The sequence below is a fragment of the Ciconia boyciana genome, chromosome 5 (genome assembly GCF_034638445.1).
Source record: "Ciconia boyciana chromosome 5, ASM3463844v1, whole genome shotgun sequence".
Taxonomy (NCBI): domain Eukaryota; kingdom Metazoa; phylum Chordata; class Aves; order Ciconiiformes; family Ciconiidae; genus Ciconia; species Ciconia boyciana.
The window spans coordinates 59995570-60015204 of NC_132938.1; the positions used below are offsets into that span (position 1 = coordinate 59995570).

Consider the following 19635-nt stretch of genomic DNA (forward strand, 5'->3'; position numbering starts at 1 on the left):
ATGTGAGCTCACTTTGAGAGGGTTCCTACTTCTTGATTTGGATGCTGGAAGCTACAATTGCAAAGATGATCGTAGCCAGCAGTCTGAGAACACTCAATACAGAAAGGAGCTTGAGCATGTGAGTTTGTTAGGCTTGAGAAGGGGTCTAATAAGAATGAGTGAATGGTGATTTCTGAAATGCTTTTCATGCGGTAAAGTTTGGGCAGATTGTTCGTGGGGGTTGAAGAGGCAATGTACGTGATAGTGATAAGTACAGCTTTGAAATGAAAGCAACCACCAGCCAAGTGGTGCTGCAACCACCAGCCAAGTTGCTGCTATGTGGCATGAGGGCAGGTGATAGGATGGGGTGAGGAAGGATGGCAATGGAAGGGTTTTATTACTTATTAAAACTGCATTTTCCCCTGGCTTTCTACTCAAAAACAATGCTGACTGGAGTTAGCTTTTTTATTTCGCCTTTGCCTGAGGCAGACATTACCCTTGGAAAATTTCAACCCAAATAGTTCCTTTTTTGTAGTATTGTAAGTAAATACAAATCAGATCAGGTAATAGCAAACGTCAAGCAAGTCTAATAATAGCAGATGTTAGAGACAAGGGGTCTGAGGTGAAAATGAGAGCCAACATGTAATTAACCTACTCCCCCATCCCTTCTGGGCAGTGTTAAAAGCAGTGGGACCTTTTGAGAGAATTAACACTGGAAAGTCAGCTCCCAGGGCTGAGCTGCTCCCCAGCTGTCTATCTGTGAAGGCAAAGGTTTGCCAAAGCATTGCTATAATGCTTTTTGTTTACAAACTGGGCACAAGTCCAGGCTCTGCTATTGCTTAGATTCAAATCTCCCACCACATTTTGTGGAAAACAGGTAGACATGTGCTGAACATGCCTGCAAGTCTGGGATCCTTGGGAGGCTTAGGGAGAAGAACACCTCATTTGGGAATCCTGTTCAGACAGATCACACAATCCCCATGAGGACAAAGGTGCTTTTGGACATGCCCAGAAGTGGATCTTCAGATACCTTGGGAACACAACTATTTAAATTGATGTGCACGTGTGGGTAGGGAGCAGGAAAGCAGAAACTTTGAGAATGCAGATTTTAGACATAGACCTGCCTAGATCCTCCTGTGGATGCCTGAATCCAGCTGTAAGCACTGAAGTCCTTTAGTAAAGCTATTCCTCTGTCTGCGCATTTCATTTCCCCATTGATGAAAGGGGAATAACAGTCCTTCCCTACTTTGCATGATGCAGTGAACAGAAATACGTTACAATTGTGTTATTTTCAGATATTAGGGAAAGGAGCACAACAAGAGTCCTTCCTGGTGTAATGGGTTCTTTTAACTCATTAGTTCCTCTCAAGGAATGTGCTAAAACCCAGTTTTATTTTCTCCTCAATATTACAGATAATACAAACATGTCACAGCAGCTGGTTTTGATTTTGCATTACTATTAGTGACAAAGTATGGCTTCCCTTTTATAGGAATTTTCTCTGTCCTCCGTAATAGGAGAACAAGAGATTTATAAAAGATACTCAGCTGGGCACATCTCTTACAGGGATACTTGTGTTTAGGATTTTATTGATTAGGGAAAGGCAAAATATTCTTTAGTGTACAGAAGTAGCACTCCTGAATTTCTTCCTCAAAGAGAAAATTTTCTCAGAGGAAGCAATGAATCTAAATTTAGGGAAAGACTAGGAGAAAGATGCTTTAATTAGCTCAAGGGAAGGGTTTTTTGCACTAACCCCCTATGCTTTGGTTAAAAAAAAAAAAAAAAAGGATATTCATCATCAACACTCTTTTATTTTGGGAACAACAGCTGGATGCAGTCTCAGCCAGATCTTCACTTCTTGCTACTATGATATTTACAACTGTCACCTCTAGTTCACATTTAAAGGTCTGGACATTAACAGCAAGTAGAAGGGCAGAAGCCACCAAGTAGTGAAGAAAACCTTATCTAAAAACTACATTATACAGTTTGAAAGGAAATGACAACATTTCATGTTTCTAGTGCCATTTCTATGCATGCCATAGCCTGGAGTACTCATCATCTACCCTATAGGAATGGTAGTGCTAAGGTTTTGCACTGCTGATGTCTGTCTGCCTCCACAAATACATGAGGATAGATGTATTATCACATTATAAATCAACACAGATATCACAGTGTTATCAGTCTGTAGGAACAAGATATAAATGTGTCAAAATATATAGGCAATTTTTTAAGCAATAGCTGTGAAGCATTGCCCTGGGGACTTGAAGTTAACTTAATTGTGAAATAACTTTCAAGTCCTACAAAAAGTAAAGAGTGACATCAAAACAAGCAAAAGAAATTCTACTGAGCCTGAAGTTATGTTAAGGTGAATGTTCATTGTGCTTTCTGCCCATGAACTTTTGAGTTACTATTCCAATGAACATGAATGGTAAGACCCCAGACATATTACCTCCATCAGGCTTGTAAATGACCCTTACTGCTACAAGTTCCTAATGACCAGTTAGGTATTTAACCGTCACAGGGAAATGCCAAGGGCAACAGAAACATTGAAAAATTCGTTGTCAAGTGAGCCTGTAGGATTGCTGCAGATCTGTAATTTATGATGTACACTTTTAATTACTTTTTGGAAAGAAAAACTACCTTAATATAGTTGGAGCAGCTGTAGAAGTGCTGTCAGAAAATGCTCAACATTCCAGATTAATTGAAGAAGCATCTGTGATCCCTTTTACCATCAATCACTGGATAATATGCTCTGCCACTGTATGGTTCATTAATGGGGGAGCCCAATGTCACTGTGAGAAGCAAGCACACTATATGAACATTCAACATCCTTCACCTTATTTTTTTACGTGACCCCTATTGTCTAGCTCCTCTAGTTGTTTTTGCATAACTGAGATGACTTTCTAAACCCTCCAGCATGTCTAGCATAGCATCAGTTATGTACTAGGATGTTCACCTGAACTTTCCATGCTTTCTCCAGCAGTTTCATTAATGGAGTCAGGGGAGCATAACAGCACCAGCAGAAAACTGTACGTGGTAACTGCAAAAGAAGAAACACACAAGCAGGATGAGATTTTAGGGGCACTTATGCAATTCCAAGGTGTCTTCTCAGGAGATGTTCAAGACTCCAATCCCAAGATATGCTCTAATGGGTAAACAACACATGGAGTGACTTAAGTAAACATCCCTATACCAGGACCTTAATTTCCTTTCAGATGATACCATCAGTAGTTTATTTTAGGCACAAAAATCAATGGGAAAGTTCATCAGGAAGGTGAGCAAAATTTTTACCATCCATGAGGGGTCATTCATATCTTATTGCCTGGCTCCTAAAATATTTGATGATAAGCAATTGGCTTTAGCTTTTGCTCTGAAACCTAGAGGATGTTGATGACAGACTTTGAGGTATACATGTTATACACATGCCTATACAATGTCAGCTTGTGCATTTCTGATGTCACCTACTTTTATGAATGGACGAGTACACACAAATATTTGTAGTTGACTTTAGTTTGTGAAATGGCTAAAAAATTATGCTTAGAAATTGCAGATAAGATTTAAAAGGTGTATAATGAAGGCTTGCCTATGTGTTGTTTGTTTAAGGAGCATTGCAGCTACTGATCATGAGCCAACAGATGCACGGAAATCATTTCCTTGCTTTGACGAGCCCAACAAAAAGGCAACTTACAACATATCTATCATCCATCAAGACACGTACCAAGCACTTTCAAACATGCCAGTACAGGTATGTATTTCCCAACTCTGCTGCCTAAGTGGAATGGTTCTGTAAAGCCACTGGAAAGGTAGCATGGATCGCAAGGTCCTTGCCCGTTCACAGACTCTACCACCCAGACACTGTAAAGCTAATGGTTAATAAATATTCCATAAACCAGGACTGGTTGGTTGGTTAGGACTCCCAATGGTCCACCACCATGCAACACGGCAATACAGAGCCAAATCCAAAGCAGAAATGAAATGTCTCTTCTGTCCTTAGCTAGCTGGCCCTCTGTTCAGATATTCTAGATGAGCATCCCCTACTAACTATAAATAGGTAATTGCAGGTTCTTCAGCCAAACCAGGTGGACTCTGAGCAGGAATACTCTGGAAGACAGCTGCTTCCCAGATGGGAAGTCTAAAATAATCACTAAACTACATAATGTTCCAAAACGAGGGTTTGCTGATCACAATCTAATGGCAAAGTATCCTGCTAGCAAGAAAGTCTAAGATTATTATTTTTCATAATACAGGACCTGAAATCCCATCTGTCAGCTCATGGGTGTGGACACTTGTCACTTCACCATGACTGTAATTTCCTAAATAATCTATTTCTGGACCTGGTGGGTCAAATTCCAAGTTTTGTACGAAATTCAATGGCATCAATTATCTACCTCTGGGCCCTCTGGAAGAAGATTGAATGGCTTTCAGCTGAGAGAGTTTCTAATGAATAGTTTAACTGAATGTGTAGTCCAATGTATAATTTCTAATGAATATGTTCTGAAGTGGTAGATAAAGTGCCAAGATTTAAAACAAAAGAAAAAATTAAAAAAGAGCTTCCAGCCTCCAGGCTGTTGCCATTTGCATCTTCCTAATCACTACCCTACCCAGAAAAAAAAAGTCTGCTTTACTGTGTACTGTTTTATTTAAATAGTCCCCCAGACCTTAACTATCCCCTAGCAGTGCAGCTGAGAGAATTCTTACCAATCTGATACACCAGACCCTTTGCAAATTTAAAGCTCTGACCTATTGTTATTAAAAATATTTCTATGATACCTAAAAGAGCACCAGGCACTTTGATGAACAACACATGAAAGGAGAGTGTTTGCTGTACCTTTCCTCACAGACCTCAGATAAGTGAGAGTATTGGCAAGGAAGGTGAGGGGATGAGACTAGATGTTATCAAGATTTAGTGGGTTTTGAGATTTACTTTACACCTTTACATGTGGACCTTTCCTCCAGTATGGACATACAAAAATAAGCTTTCAAAGGGCTAGCTACTGCTTGTAAATTAATTTGCTAAAATCCAAGTACAGGCAGGGAAATATAGATTATGATGGGTTCATACTCAGGTTTGACTAACGGATGATAGCAGGGCGCTTTTTCATCTGTTGTGCTCACAAGGTCACTAGCTCTGTTCTTAGTCATGAAAGATCTTTAGGAAATCTTTTCAATGGATGGAAATGTAATAGTTTGTAAATGCAAGGTACGTTGTGTGTTACACGTCCTGTAGTAGTTTTGGTGGTGTGGAGCTTTATAATCAACATGGCAAAATCAGCTCAGCAAAATCAGAAACTTGTACATTTCATTTGCATTTTTCACTGCAGTGAATTTTTTTTTACTTTTTTTTCACTGAAGTTCTTACTTTGTTGAAAGAACAAAAGATATCAAAGTAGAGTCAAAATGAGTCAAATAATGGAAAAGTAGATTGCAAATATCTCTGTTTAAAAAGGGGTTTGTGAATATATCTGTGAAAAGGTTTTTTTGCTCATGGAATCGTATTACCTGTAACATTCACTATCTGTGCTTTATTTATATTGTATTTATAACAAACAAATCTCCTAAGTATTGTATCTCTAGTAGAAGGGTAGTGTCTTTTACATGCTGTTTGCTTTTGTCCTATTTAAGTTAGTCACCCAGTCAGAAGCATAAAAAATTATCAGACAGGCAATAGCAGATAATGAATAGCAGAAATAAATATTTAGAGGATGAATCACATACAACAGGTTGCAGGTTTGGTCATATAGTTCAGCTGAGAGTTAAGGACGTTTGGGAAAATCAGGAATGGTTTTTAATTTATTTACAAAATAAAAACTATGATCAGCACTAAACCTTATGTACATTTAAACAACCCACCAATTAGCAGTGCTAATTTGTATCTCAATGAGTTCAGGGTAGATTCATTAGACTGGTCTTTATCCTAAGTAGCATCCCTGCAATCCCTGACTCCTACATGATGCATGTATTTAAGAGAGGAGAGAATCCAGTCTCTTCTCTGATCTGTCCAAAGCGATGTTATTTTATGTAACTATTTCAAGAACAAAACACACTAACACACACTGGAAAACTCCTGTTGGCAAAATTCCTGTGCATGTGAATGATTTCAAATCCTTGATGCAAAATTAGAACCAGGTAAACTTATTTAGTGCAGAAAACAAACTCCTATTTCATGTATTGCAGTATTTCTGAAAAAATATTTTGTCTGTTCTCATGCCATCAGCAATGGGATGCCAGGAGAGGTGAACTTGGAGAGGTGATTTATCGTTCCTATGTAGTTGCAGCCTTCATAGAAATATTGTACCCTCTTCTGCATGTGTTTGCAATTCCAAAAATCAAATTAATTGTTTTTCCATTTCTGCAGCAAACCGTACGGCTGGGTGATAACTGGAATCGGACAACTTTTGAGAAGTCAGTTCCCATGAGCACTTACTTGGTATGCTTTGCGGTGCACCAGTTTCAGTCGGTAGAGAGAATATCCGCTAGTGGAAAACCTGTAAGTCCTGTTGCAGCCTGAACATGGTTCAGATGACAGATGTACTGTGATTTGCAATTAAAAAAAAAAAATCATCTCTTTTTATAATACAAACAGGAAAATACTTTTCCCTTTCCTATAGCCTATTTTATGCAGCCTATTTTATCAGCTTAGGTGTTCACAGTGGTCCCTCTGACCTTGACTACGTACACTGTTTTGCAGCCCTTCCCTGTCTCCCATCTTGGTGAGATCCCAGTAGTACCTCCCATACAGGCACGGGGGTGAGGAAGGAGCACTATTTCTCCAATGTCACTCCTGACTTGAAGCCAAGAGTCTAAGGGAATGTACAAGTCCAGGGGTACAAGAGATTCACAGGCCATGGATACAAATACTTTACAGTTTTCTGTGGGTTAAAAGGTGTGAATCTATGCACTTGATGCCTTCCTATTTACAGTCATGGAGACATAGGACTACAATGCTATGTGCCATTATGTATTGGCTCTAATATTCTTTATTCTACAACAGTGGCTAAAGGCAACTGCCCAGTGTAAGTTCTTTACAAATAAGTATAGAAGTGATAGTGCCTACCTAAACAGCTGAATATTTGGTAGGTGCCCTAATGAAGTGAGTATGTTTGAATCTAAATCCATAAAATTAAAATAGCTCCTTTATTTAGATGCAACAGGCAGTCCAATCCAGTTCTCACTTAGATTCAAATCTGCTGAAGGTGCAGCTGATCAGGCATAAGGAGATCACAAGACATTACGTTGAATCACAACCTGAAAGCCTGAATACAGTTTGCCCCTCAACATAAACTTCTCATTTAGCCTAAACCTAATCTGGGATGCTGAACCCCGTGTTAATTATTTATTGGTTTACTTCCTTTTTACACCTGAGACAGAGGATGATCCCAGAGCTGTATGCTCTTGCTGCTTCCCCTTCCTTTCCCCTTAGAGGTGTAACGCATGGTCTTGTGGTTCAGCTGAGCTGGCAGTGCTTTCCTCCTCTTCTGGAGGCAGTGACACCAATGGACAGGGAATCTAGAGCAAAGCCTCAGCCAGACCACTGTTCCCCTAGCAAGTAAGCTCTTCCTGAGTTTCTCTATCCACAAAGGCTCGGCAAATCCTTCCCTACTTAAGGCTGTCCACTGATGTGAAAATCTGCCTTGTATAAATCTCCAAAGTGCTGATCCAGTCCTTAGCAAAGACTTCCTGGCATAGCGCTGTGCTGAGACCTCCCTCCTCTACACCCTCGCTAGCATCATGCTGTACGCTTATATTATTTCTTGACAAGTAACTAAGGCTAAATTACACTTAGTCAAGCAAATGGAGCCTGATTTGAGATAGCGATGCAATATTCTTAGATCCCTGCTGTTTGGCTGAGTAATTTGCAAAACAAGAGAATGTTTTAGGCCACCCAGCCACACAGTTTTGTTAACCAGATGCTCTTCAGCATGGCTGCTCCATTCATTATCAGGGACAGGACTTTGGTTATTTGGCCTCAATAGATATTCTCTAGAGTTTAGTTATTTTAAGAATCAGAATTTGTGCAGCTTTTGTAGAACATAGTGCGGTAGAAAAAAAAAAAAGTGCTGAAGACATACATAAAACTTTTTATTTTCTAGATGCAAAAGTTAACATTCTCTGATTGTCCATGCCACACTCCAGAATATGGCTCTGAGGACAATATTTGTTTTTTTTCCCCAAGCAAAACAGTAAAGCCCACAATGTTCCTGACTGCTTGTAGCTTTTCTAAATAGAAGGGAGCGTTCACTGAAACATGGTAATTAAAGTGTGTGTGTGCATGTAGAAGCAGGGGTATTCGTGTCAGTACAGAGGTTGCCTGAAGAAACGTCTTCCAGTTCAGGCCTTGATTATTACATATTTTATTAATGCTATTCAATAAACAATTGTCTGAGGACTTGCCTGCACTAGAAAACTTATTTTTTAAGTGAGGTTAAAATCATAAGCATTCCCTTTCTCTTAATATGAACAGAGTTTTACCAATATAAAGTATATGTGTAAGATTGTTTTTAATTAAGGGAACCACATAAACTCCATCACTAAAAATTACCTTTCCCCCAGGAAAACCAGGCTATCTTTAGAGCTTTTAATCAGATATTTAGAAAGTCCGTCTCCTAACCAAACAGTTCCTTTCCAAAAACTTTGAAACCCATCTGCGCAATGCGGTATTTAGATTCACCAACTGCTGAAAAGAACATTCCATATTTTGCTGCATAATTTGCTAGCAATAAATCCCTCACCCAACAGAAAGTATCCATGTGATCTATATATTGCTTTCATAAACAACAGCAACAGAATACAGCTCACATGACACAGTAAATTATTTAAAAACTCTGCTGTTCACTCTGAAAACCATTGTCCTAACAAAGACATTAATGGAATCAGTGGTGGGAAATGTGCCTACAGCTGGAAACAATGCTCCTGAGCTGATTACCTGTCAGGTACCAAATGTCTGGTTTTGAAAATCACAGAGGAGATCATACAAATGAAACCCAAAGTCAGTTCTAGTGCATGCTGAAGGTTTTGGAAACCATTAATATGGATCAGCTAGGGGACCGAAGACTGCTAAATTGGGTAAAGAGCTTACTGAAGTGGAAATTGCAGATTGTAATTGCAAACTGACCCTGAGGGAAATCCCCTGGCTGGAATGGATTCCCGACTGAATTTCATAAGCTTTTTTTGGTTTTGTTTTTTCATTACAGCTTTATTTCTGACCACTTTCCCATCCTCCCCTCTTGTTGGAGGAAGTGTAATTTCATGGTATTGAAATCAGTGTGTTGCCAGGCTTCAAGAGGGCTCCTAGAGTAGGCCAGCTCCTTTGCTCAGTTTGGACCCTAAATTCCTGGCTGAAGGCAGGACTGAGGAGTAAACAAGCCACACCAACGCAGCCAGAAGAATGTGGCCCATTCATAAGGGACACAGAGCCTGCAAAATGAGATGGATCAGTTTTCCCTAAAGCCAGAAACTTCACTCTGTGTGAAGATCTCTTACTTTCCACAGTGGAGATTTTGGGGGACAGTGAAGAGGACAGATTACAACTCCTGACTGTGGACACTGCAGTGCTATGGCTCTGTTCGGGGGCAGAGATCCATGTGAGCTTTGGGACAAAGAAATTGAGGGAAAGACCCCCCAAAAGACTCCATAAATTCTGAGCTCAAACTTTGTCTTCACAATGTGGAGATGACATCCCAAAAAGCTTTTTCAAGCTGTAGGCCTCCTCATCATGGTTATGGGTGCCTCTAGTCCTCCAGGGCTTGAGGTTTCCTATTGCTTGACAGTAATAGCCAAAGCAGCCCCAGGCACCAAGCCTCAGGGATGGAAAGGTCAGCGCTCCACACACCATTTTTTGCATTCAGGAAAAAAAGCATGCTCAGATATGCAAGAGGAGCAGAGAAATGGTCACTCATTACACACAGGGCTACCAAACATGCCAGTTTTCCTGGACCTGCCTGGTGGGAAGAGAGAGAGACGATTTTTGTCTGGGACTTCCAGAGGCGCAGCAGCCCAGCAGGCACCGTAGCTGTGACTGGGTGGCTGTATGGCCTGCGGTCCTGGGCAAACAGCCACTCAACCTGCATGGGCCAGCATGTCCAGGAAGAGTTATGGATCTGGTAAAGGCACTATCCACAAAGGGCCTGAGATCTTCAAACGTATAAGGACAAGAGGAAATTATGATGATAGTAGGTAGGAAAGGTAGGACAAAATTGAAGAAAATAGGGTGTTCTGGGCTTCAGACACATTTCAGGACATATGTGCTGCTAAAGATTGGTCTGATGGGATCAGACCAGATCAATGAACTGCTCAGAACAAGTGGATTCCCTTCAGTTGTGCTTGCCCAGGCTTCCTTCTTGAGGAAACCAGGTCTTGGGGAAGGAGGGACTGGTATGCACCCAGGCCCTGCTCCAAGCTTGGCCACTGTGAGCTTCTGGACATGGGTGTTGCCAGTTTTACAATTTAGGCATACTGTGGAAAGCATGCACAGATTATGCTGACTTGGTTTTTCTTATGTACAACATTTGAAAAACTTTGCTGAATAAATGTGTTAGGGAACAGAATTCAGTGTTCAGGCCAGTCTCTTAGAGAAAATCTGCAGTGTTATAGGTATGCATGTTAAATTACTTTTCAGTGCTTGCCACATCCTAATTTTAATTTATTTTAACTAAAGACTGTTCTAATTGTCTCTCTGTATTTTACAGCTGAGAGTTTACGCCCAGCCACTGCAAATACACACGGCAGAATATGCAGCAAATGTAACAAAAATTGTATTCGACTTCTTTGAAGAGTACTTTAATTTGAGCTATTCTCTTCCAAAACTAGGTGATTATTAATACTTATATTTTTCATTTTGCTAATTCGCTGTCAAGGTTATGTTTCTTCTACAGGTCTCTCTGCTCTGGTGGAAAACAGAGCATGAAAGCATTTGGTTGCTAACTGCTGATATTATGTCAGGATGTTTTAAAACTGTACCCATGTAGTTCAAGATGTTCTTAAATGTCATGAGGGAGGGTTGGGCTCTGTAACAGTTTAGTTACCGGTTCTCACAGTTCAGTTTGCTGAACTGAAGCACTGGTCCTGGCATGGTTATTTTAAAGTGTCTTGTGGAAAATCAGGGGAAGCATTGGTGTCATCAGCAAAGGAACATCATGAGCTAAAATAGAGCCAGAAGAAGTTTGAGAAAAACATGTACCACTTCCATGGGAACTTCTGGACAAAAGTCAGCAGTGAGATAAGTGAAGATGTAAACTGCCAGAGAGTATGTCATAATATTTATTAACCTTAGTGCAAAGTGGGTGTGTATCCACTTCTTAGAAAGATGAATGTGGTCCAGTGTATAATTTGTAGTTTCTACTGCTGGGCTAAATGAAGACCCAGAGCTAAACAAGAGTGGCACACTATCAAATTTTGCCCATGGTTACAAAATAAGCAAAGCAAAAGTAGTGCAGTTGGGCATCCTTTAGCTTGGGCTATCTGGACTCTGGATCTGATTTGCACAGTTTGAACTAATGGGAATGTAATCCCACTTGTAATCCCAATGTTGGGATTAATTGTTCATTAATCCAAATTAATTAATTAATGAACTAATGGGAATGTAATCAGAGTTTTGGAAATGGCCCTTCCTAAGACCTCCAAAGAGGTAATTCAGTTAGGTTCATGAACTTAAAAGGATGGAAAAACATTAACTACAAACAAGTTAAGGCAGTGTAATGGGGGAAAAAAAAACCCAAAACTTTGAAGATGATTAACGATGCTATGCAAACCTTTTATTGGCTATTCATACATGTGCCTATGAGGCTAACCTGATTACTTTAACAACAGGTTTTTACCTCCTCCTTTCAAAACATTATCTGAGTTTACTGTAAATATCTCTTTGCATTTCAACAACAACTGCATTAGGGAAACCAGTACAATATGTTGTTCTTTTGCATACTGGTCCCCAGTAATAATCGGGACTATATCTCACCTATGCTTCATATTCAAACTTTCATTTCCATAAAAGCCTCATGATTTCGCCAGTCAGCGTATGGATAGGGGCCTGTCTGCACCACAGGGTGGACTGGTAATCCCAGGTCAGCAGTATCAGAGGGTAGAAGCTCTTGTAGATTTTATACTGTTTTTCTTAGAATGTCTATTTGTTGGATCACAAATCTTGACTTACTATGTTTTTCTCTCAATATTAGAAGTCATCTAGATCAAACCTGATGAATCAAATATGTTTCTGCATAATGGTTTGTTTAAATATTGTATTTCACATTGATTTATGGCTTCTGGCATTGCTATTCTCTTTGTGATTCTCATTCTGACTGTCAGCGAAGCCCTTGCCAGACTATCAACTTTGATTCTGTAATCAAGTTGTTTAAATTAAAATAAGTAATTCCTATCTTCTGTTAGGGCAGAGTGAGGGTTGTTTGTTCTACTCAGTTTTAAATCCATCTGTACTTTTTCACTAACCTACATAGAAAGGCTGTGGTCATTATTTGCAGAAGAAAATGCCAGTCCAATTGAGTCCACAATTCTCATTTAAACCTGTATTGATTACTGACCATAAATGAGTGACCCCCACAAATTACCAGAAGTAGAAGCAGATGTTGTTCACTGCATGGGGGATTTACTTCAGTTAACATGTCAATAAATATTTTTAATACAACAGTGTGACCAACAATGACATGCCTCATTATGCTACAGATAGTTTCAGGAGGTTTACTGCCTACAGCACATCCCCAGACAATACTATTAATTTCTGGAGCCAAAATTAAGTAATGTATGATATGCATGCTCCCAGGAGGTGGCATAGCATCACCTTGCAGGACAGATCCTCAGCTAGTACAACTGATCCTAGCTCTATTAATCTCAGCAGAGCCAGGGCGTTTGCTATCAGCTGCTGTAGGCCAGTCCCCTGCTTCTTAAACGCAGGTTCATAGACTGCAGTCCACAGCAGGAAGCCAGAACCACACATGGTAAGCAAAATAGGCTGTGAATATGCAGAAAGAGGACAAGCTAAGTGGCTTAAAGGATACACTGATAATCATGTTCTCTTTCTTTCAATGTAGATAAAATAGCTATTCCAGATTTCGGGACAGGTGCTATGGAGAACTGGGGCCTGATCACATACAGAGAAACAAACCTGCTGTATGATCCCAAAGAGTCAGCCACTTCCAACAAGCAGAGAGTAGCTGCTGTGATAGCCCATGAGCTCGTTCATCAGGTACATTTTAGGACACAATTCATTTTTACAGTGCTTCAAATGTGTAGTCGCAGCATTTTAATCTTGAAAATACTGTCATTAACTCCGTCTCGGGATCTTCTATGTGTGCTCACAATTTGAATGCAAAATATCATGTTAAAACAGTTCCCTGTTAGAGCTTTAAAGTATCATAACTACTGCCTTTGAATTTTTCTCAGGAAGTTAGATGCTTGGGTCCAGACTGTGAGCCAGCTTATGAAAATCTGTCTGAAATGTCTTAAAGGAACTAATTTGCATGTGCAGATGTCTCTTTTGGGCAAGCAAATAGGGACAACTATACACTGTGGAGGCTGTCTGAAAACATATCCTTACAAGCACAAATCATCAAATCAAGAGGAAGAAACTAAAAATATTTTCAGTGGCACATGAATCATTAGCAATCTCCCCAGTAATATGTAATTTTATAATAAGAGTGATGTTTTAACACAAGGCAAGGCCTGAATTCCTATTTATTATGATAATTTTGATATTTTGATATTATGATAATTATGATAATTTTCATCTGGCAACAGGAAGAAATCTGAACAAATGAATGCTCTATGTGGAGATGTGAGATACTGAAACATACATTTACCATTTAGCTAACACCACATTTTTCAATGTTTATAATTGTAGTGGTTTGGAAATATTGTGACCATGGACTGGTGGGATGACTTGTGGTTAAATGAAGGATTTGCCAGTTATTTTGAGTTCCTGGGAGTAAATGCTGCAGAACCAGATTGGCAAATGGTAATTATTTCTGTCTTGTGGAGGGTTGGCGGGGCTGGGGGGAGCATTTTGGAAGGGAGTAAAAATTAGACAAGGACAATGAAGACTTAAAGTATATTTATAGAAAAATAACATACTGCAGTGCCAGCATAAAGAAAAAGTTGGTTTAAGCTTTTCCACCTGCCTATGTTATGGTCTGGAACTAGTCAAAATAAACTTTGTAAAGTTTTAGTCTGCAGGGAAGAGTCATTCTTTTTTAACAAGTGAGTCAAGTGTTTGGTTATTATTACAGGAAATAATACCTAGGTGGATTCTGGACAGAGCCTTAGCAATTTTGTAAGGTTGTTCAAAGGTCTAACCCTGGAAGATGGAGATTCCCCTTTACTTATTTAGTGGGGCTGTAGTGTCTCTTCACAGGACTTGTCTTAGGATCATTATCTGACCTGGTGAGGGTTGGGAACCTGGGCCTGTCTCCACAGCTTGGGCTATTCGTCAAGGAAAATATCAGATCCTCCACTGAGCTGCTGCCAGCATTTTAAGTGTCATTTAAAATGCTCGAACTCAGACAATCTCTGCTCCTCACAGTGCAAAAATAGGTAGTGATAGTGGATGGCCCACAGCCCTAAATGTGCAGCAAAACCAACTCCAGTCACTTTAAGGGGGTTGCAAACAAAGAGGGTAGCCTTAAATATGCATTATACTCTGACGAATGATAACGGTGTGTGAATAAAGGGAGGTTTCTTGCTCTCTCCTTCCTCCCATCCCAAACAGATGTGATGGCGCATAGCATGCATATTTCCCCCAGCTGTCCAGGTATAATGAGATTCTGGCTACTAGAAAATATATAACATAGGCCAGTGGAAGGAAGCAGATTTTTGCATAGGTTGAGCCCATTGTCAAAATCTACTAGCCCCTGAGCCTAGTGACTTTAGAAGCAGGCAGTGCCTACTCGGTGCTTCCCCTGCCTCCCTCCCGGCTCCCCATAAATATCTCTTCTCATCCATGTTATGTGAGGCTGGGAACAAAATCATTCCTGGGTCACTTCTTTTACACTTTGAAGTAGAGGAACTGTTGTGCTAACTACATAAGAAAAATTTTAATTACTGAGCCTAAAATTAAAAAGACCTTTTTGTAGCTAGGCACCATGTTCATTTAAGATCTAGAGCCATTTCAGCGTTATCATCCTAGTGAATGATATCATCCTAGAAGAGGAAAACTAAATAGAAATGTAGTCTTTTTTGGTCAATATTGATTAGGAAGTAAGGGGATTTTGACTGCAGGCCACTTAATCTTTTAAAACAATTATTATCACTTTAAAAATATTATAAACCTTGGGATGGGGAACGCTGCCTCCTTCCCGCCTCCTTCCCTTCCTCCCCAGCTCCATTTTTGCAAGAGGAGCCCATAATACTTTGCAGATATTGTCACACTGCTGAAATTGGTAATACAGGCTCCTTTTTTTGCCTGCCGTTAGGTTTTTTGTGTTATGATACACACAGGAAAACAAGATTTGCAAAAGGCAATTTATCTTAGTTAAGGAAAAATGTGTCCCTCCCCTCTCAGACATAAAGTAAGAGTTTGCAAGTCCTTCTTTAGAGGAGGTGAAATTTCATTCCATTTCCAACTGCCTCCCCCTAGAGAAGCTGCAGTTCAAGCTACTTATTTTGTGCAGTTAGGCATATAGTCCTGCCTTTGTTTCTATTCTAACATCTTCTCTTTCTCAGCTTGAACAGGTTTTAATTGATGATGTGCTTCCTGTAATGAAGGATGACTCTTTGCTGTCTTCCCACCCAATTGTAGTCAACGTGTCATCTCCAGCTGAAATCACCTCTGTGTTTGACGGGATATCCTACAGTAAGGTAGGATATCCTCCTGTTGTGACTTTGGATGCAAAGAAAGTGGAGGCTTGGGAGAGGAGATAAAAGTCAGGGAAGCTCGTAATCATAACTCCTAACCCAGTTGGGCTGTGTCTGTGCGGATCTTTTTTCAGGGACATTCCTGACTGTTGTCAGTGATGATTCAGTCAAAAGCAACTGTGAGAGGAGCAGTGCAGCCAGAGCCTTGGTCAGCCACTGTGCACTATGCAAACCTGTTCACAGCATGCAGAGGTGCAGGGAAATCACTGTGTCAGCAGCTTCTTCCACTAGAGTTGTCAGTTTTAAAATTATCCTAAACCAGATACTAAGCACATCCGTCTCCCATCACCTCATGTGCTGATGCAGTGCAGTTATGTCAAGCATCACAATCTAATGCAAGGGCAGATGATGCAAGGGCAGATGTCCAGGTGTCTTCTCTCTCACCTCCCCATCACACCTTCGGGGCAGTATAACTTCTATTTTGAGGAAGCAAGGCAGGGAACCAAGCAGTGAAAACAGGAAAGTAACTTTTTGTCTGATGTTGCTCGCAGTATCCCAGCCACCCAAGAAGCCTTAGCAAAGATAGGCTACACCAGCCTCTACTGGCATTGTCCCCAAACTGTGAGATAAGTTAGCTCCACATTTCACTGAGAGTTGTGGAGCTCAGGATGGACTTGGAGTACAGTAGTCTGCAGCCCAGGAGGTGTTACAGGATCTCCCATTAGGTATTTGACAAGCTTTTTGCTCATCGTGGGGCTGTCCCTGTTTATGGTGGTGGGGACCTGTGCCTATAAAGGCTCTCTCAGGAGCCAGCTGGAACTGACTGGAAAAACACCCTGGGTCTGTCTGAGCAGCAAGACGCCAGGATGCTGGTACCATCCAACCGCTGTTGTGACCAGGGCACACAGAGGCCTCCCTGAGCCCACAGGCTCTGGTAGTACTAGCTGTGTTGGGCGGCAGCCAGGAGCTCAGCACTTGTGGAAGAATGCTTTGAGCTCCAGAGCATTAGAGGGGCCAGCAGCCATGCTGAGGGTTGCCACTTTGATATGATCAGCAGGATCCAGGCTAGGATGCTGAAGCCTGCTTGTCTCCCTCCATATCAGATATAGCCAAAGCCATTTTGTCCTTAGATAACCCTTAGACACAGAACAAAGCAGGTGTCCTCCAGATTCCCTGGTACCTAACCAGGGAGTCCCTTGACTCAAGTGCCCTGACAACACACTGTTGCTTCTAGTTATTTTTTTCAGTGCATTGAGACAAGTCTGAAGAAGCATAGGAGGAAACACCCCTGTCCCTCTTCCCTCTCACCACCACATATGCCACCAAGGTGAGGAAGGAGCTGGGACTCTGCTCACTCTCTCCTCAACCAGCCATCTCCCATGTTGCTTCTGACCCTGATACACCATGTTTGTGTTGACAGCTTCTTGTATGAATCTGTCAGTGTTTCCTATCTGGTGCCGTAACAAGTTTCTGCTGAACACACAAAATCCACCATTATTAAATCCTGCTTGTTGCTTTCCCTCCAAGCTCCCATTATCAGCTAAACATAAAGTATGTATTGCATTGACTTTAGCTTTAGCTGTGCTAGTCTGTAGCTGTAGATACTACTTTTATTAGCCAGACTTGATCCGTCCATTTCCATCAGTTTTCTGTTTTAGTTGTTAAATCCTCTATCCAACAATACAACCAGTATTGCATCATAAATGCCTCACAGTCAAATCATAAACCATGTGAAAACCTGCATTGTGTAACACTGTTCTTAAATCAAACTAACAAAAGTCAAGAAACATACAGAGCTAAATAAAATACTCTGGACCAAAATGTATTTTAGTGGTGAGCTAAGCAAGAGACATACTTTTGCATCGTCTGAAAAAAAAATGGAGAAAAAAAATCCTACCTTTTACTCATCTCTTTGTGCCTAAATAATTGCTACATGAACTCATTTTTTTTAAGCAAAAACATTTGAGGACTCTTGCATTGTTTGGGAACAGACTGCTTGGGATACAATTTGGCTGGGGATATAATTCGGCTTGAATGAGAAAGTCTTCATGTAGATTTAGCTCAAATTACTGTTGGTATTTATATATAAATGCATGACAAAATTAACTTGTTTCTTTTTGGCTTTATTTTGCCTTCTCTTTTGCATTTTTCTTATAAAAACAAACTCCTTATTATAATATTCATCACTAAACAAATAAAGCATAATTTGGAATGCTCTCTGTTAGCTTTACCAGTGCAATTACAGGGTTTATACAATCCTAAAACTCTGATGAATTGCCTAAGTGTCTGTGGAGTCATTGCAGTGTATTCTGTAAGGGAACCTCTAACTGCTGTATGATCAATAGGGCATTATGCACCTAGGAAAGCTGCACTAGAGTAAAGCTGGTGACTACACAATTAATGTATTTTTTTTTTAATCTGCTCTTAAAAAGTAATTGCACCTCACCTCTTTTCCAGTTTAATCCTCTCTCTTAGTTTGAAAGATTTTATTAAAGTAACAATGAGATTTTTTGTCTTTCGAGTTCAAACATTGATTACCTTTTCAGAAAACAGATATTTAAATAAGCTCTGCTAGAAATTTGCTCTTGGACCTCCACATTTTTGGAACCTTTTAGCTAAAGAAGTTCAGAATTAAACACTCCACATTTCTGCCACATATAATCTTGTCATATACTTGGCAATTACTGCAAGTCTCTAGGAGAAGTTATGTGGGTGTTGATAAAAGACTCCCCCCCACATCCCCATCAGACAAGGTCAGCTATTCAAATCAAGGTCACTTTCCTGAACCTCCCCAAATAGTTGAAATAAAGGAAAGTTATTAAAACACTGGAGTTCCTATAACCAGTGATTTTGTTAGGATGAGTTTTTCTCAGATGCACTCCGTCATGGACTACAGAGGAATGACAACAGTAGGGGGAAGAGACTGAAAAGCAGTAGTAGAAGATGCAAGGGGCTAACTATATATTGCAATTTAAAGCAAAAGAAATCTCTGCTGTTCCAAAATGCATGCACAAGTGTATATTTCTACTCTGACTTCTAATATAAATGGGAGGGGATGGTCTATGAGAGGTGATATCAGATAAGAAGTGGCTGATAGACAAAGTTGAGGAACTGAGGAACCCTAGTGCATACATGTGGCCTTATGATCACCATTAATCATAAGCAGCCTTATGATTACCACTAATGGATATCTGTTCTAAATTTTACTGAATCATTTTGAACATATTTCATGGCAAACACATTCAATCACTGAAAAAGTATCAGAAAAGAGTCATCTGCTGACCACCTTGACTCTGCAACAGTAGTCTGGAAAGCAGTTTGAGACACATTGGTTCAAACAGTCCATCTGTCGGGATTCATGCAGTGAAGTTGTTATTCTCAGACACGTAAATAAGGGAGACAGGAGAATTCAGATAACATTCTTGTTTTCATGGGACAACTGGATTTTTAAACCATTCATAGCATTAGGCTCTCAGCTGCCCTTTGATTTAGTTCAGAAAATGAAAACATGCTAATCCTAAAATCGTATTTTGAGTTTTAGATTGGGTTTGCACTGCTTCTGTTTTTCATCATTTTGTGCCCGCTCTGTTCTTTGTTCCACATGACTCCTCTACTTCTCTCTCCTGTCTTCCCTTCAGTTCTTTCTTCTTTCAAGGTCCTAATTGTTTTTTTCTGTGACACCCAAGTAACTTCTCTGATCCTAATTCTACTGTGCTTCAGAGGCCAAAGCTCTTACACCAGTCCTCAGCAAAGCTCATTCTGAATCTTGAGGTGGCATCCCCAACATGTAAAGCCCCAGATTTGCAGCATTTTTTGAGTTCCCTACCTGTTGGGCATTCAGCAGAAGTCACTTCCTCTATCAGG

General features: G+C 40.3%; 1 protein-coding gene across 1 annotated transcript in view; it reads left to right on the forward strand.

Annotated features, from left to right (window-relative positions):
• ENPEP (glutamyl aminopeptidase) overlaps nt 1-19635 on the forward strand; it is a 36626-nt gene that overhangs the window by 2048 nt on the left and 14943 nt on the right. The window contains exons 2-7 of the mRNA XM_072862284.1: nt 3580-3721; nt 6332-6463; nt 10662-10782; nt 13014-13168; nt 13823-13936; nt 15640-15774. Coding sequence (XP_072718385.1) covers nt 3580-3721; nt 6332-6463; nt 10662-10782; nt 13014-13168; nt 13823-13936; nt 15640-15774 — 799 coding nt within the window. The remainder of the gene's footprint in view (nt 1-3579; nt 3722-6331; nt 6464-10661; nt 10783-13013; nt 13169-13822; nt 13937-15639; nt 15775-19635) is intronic.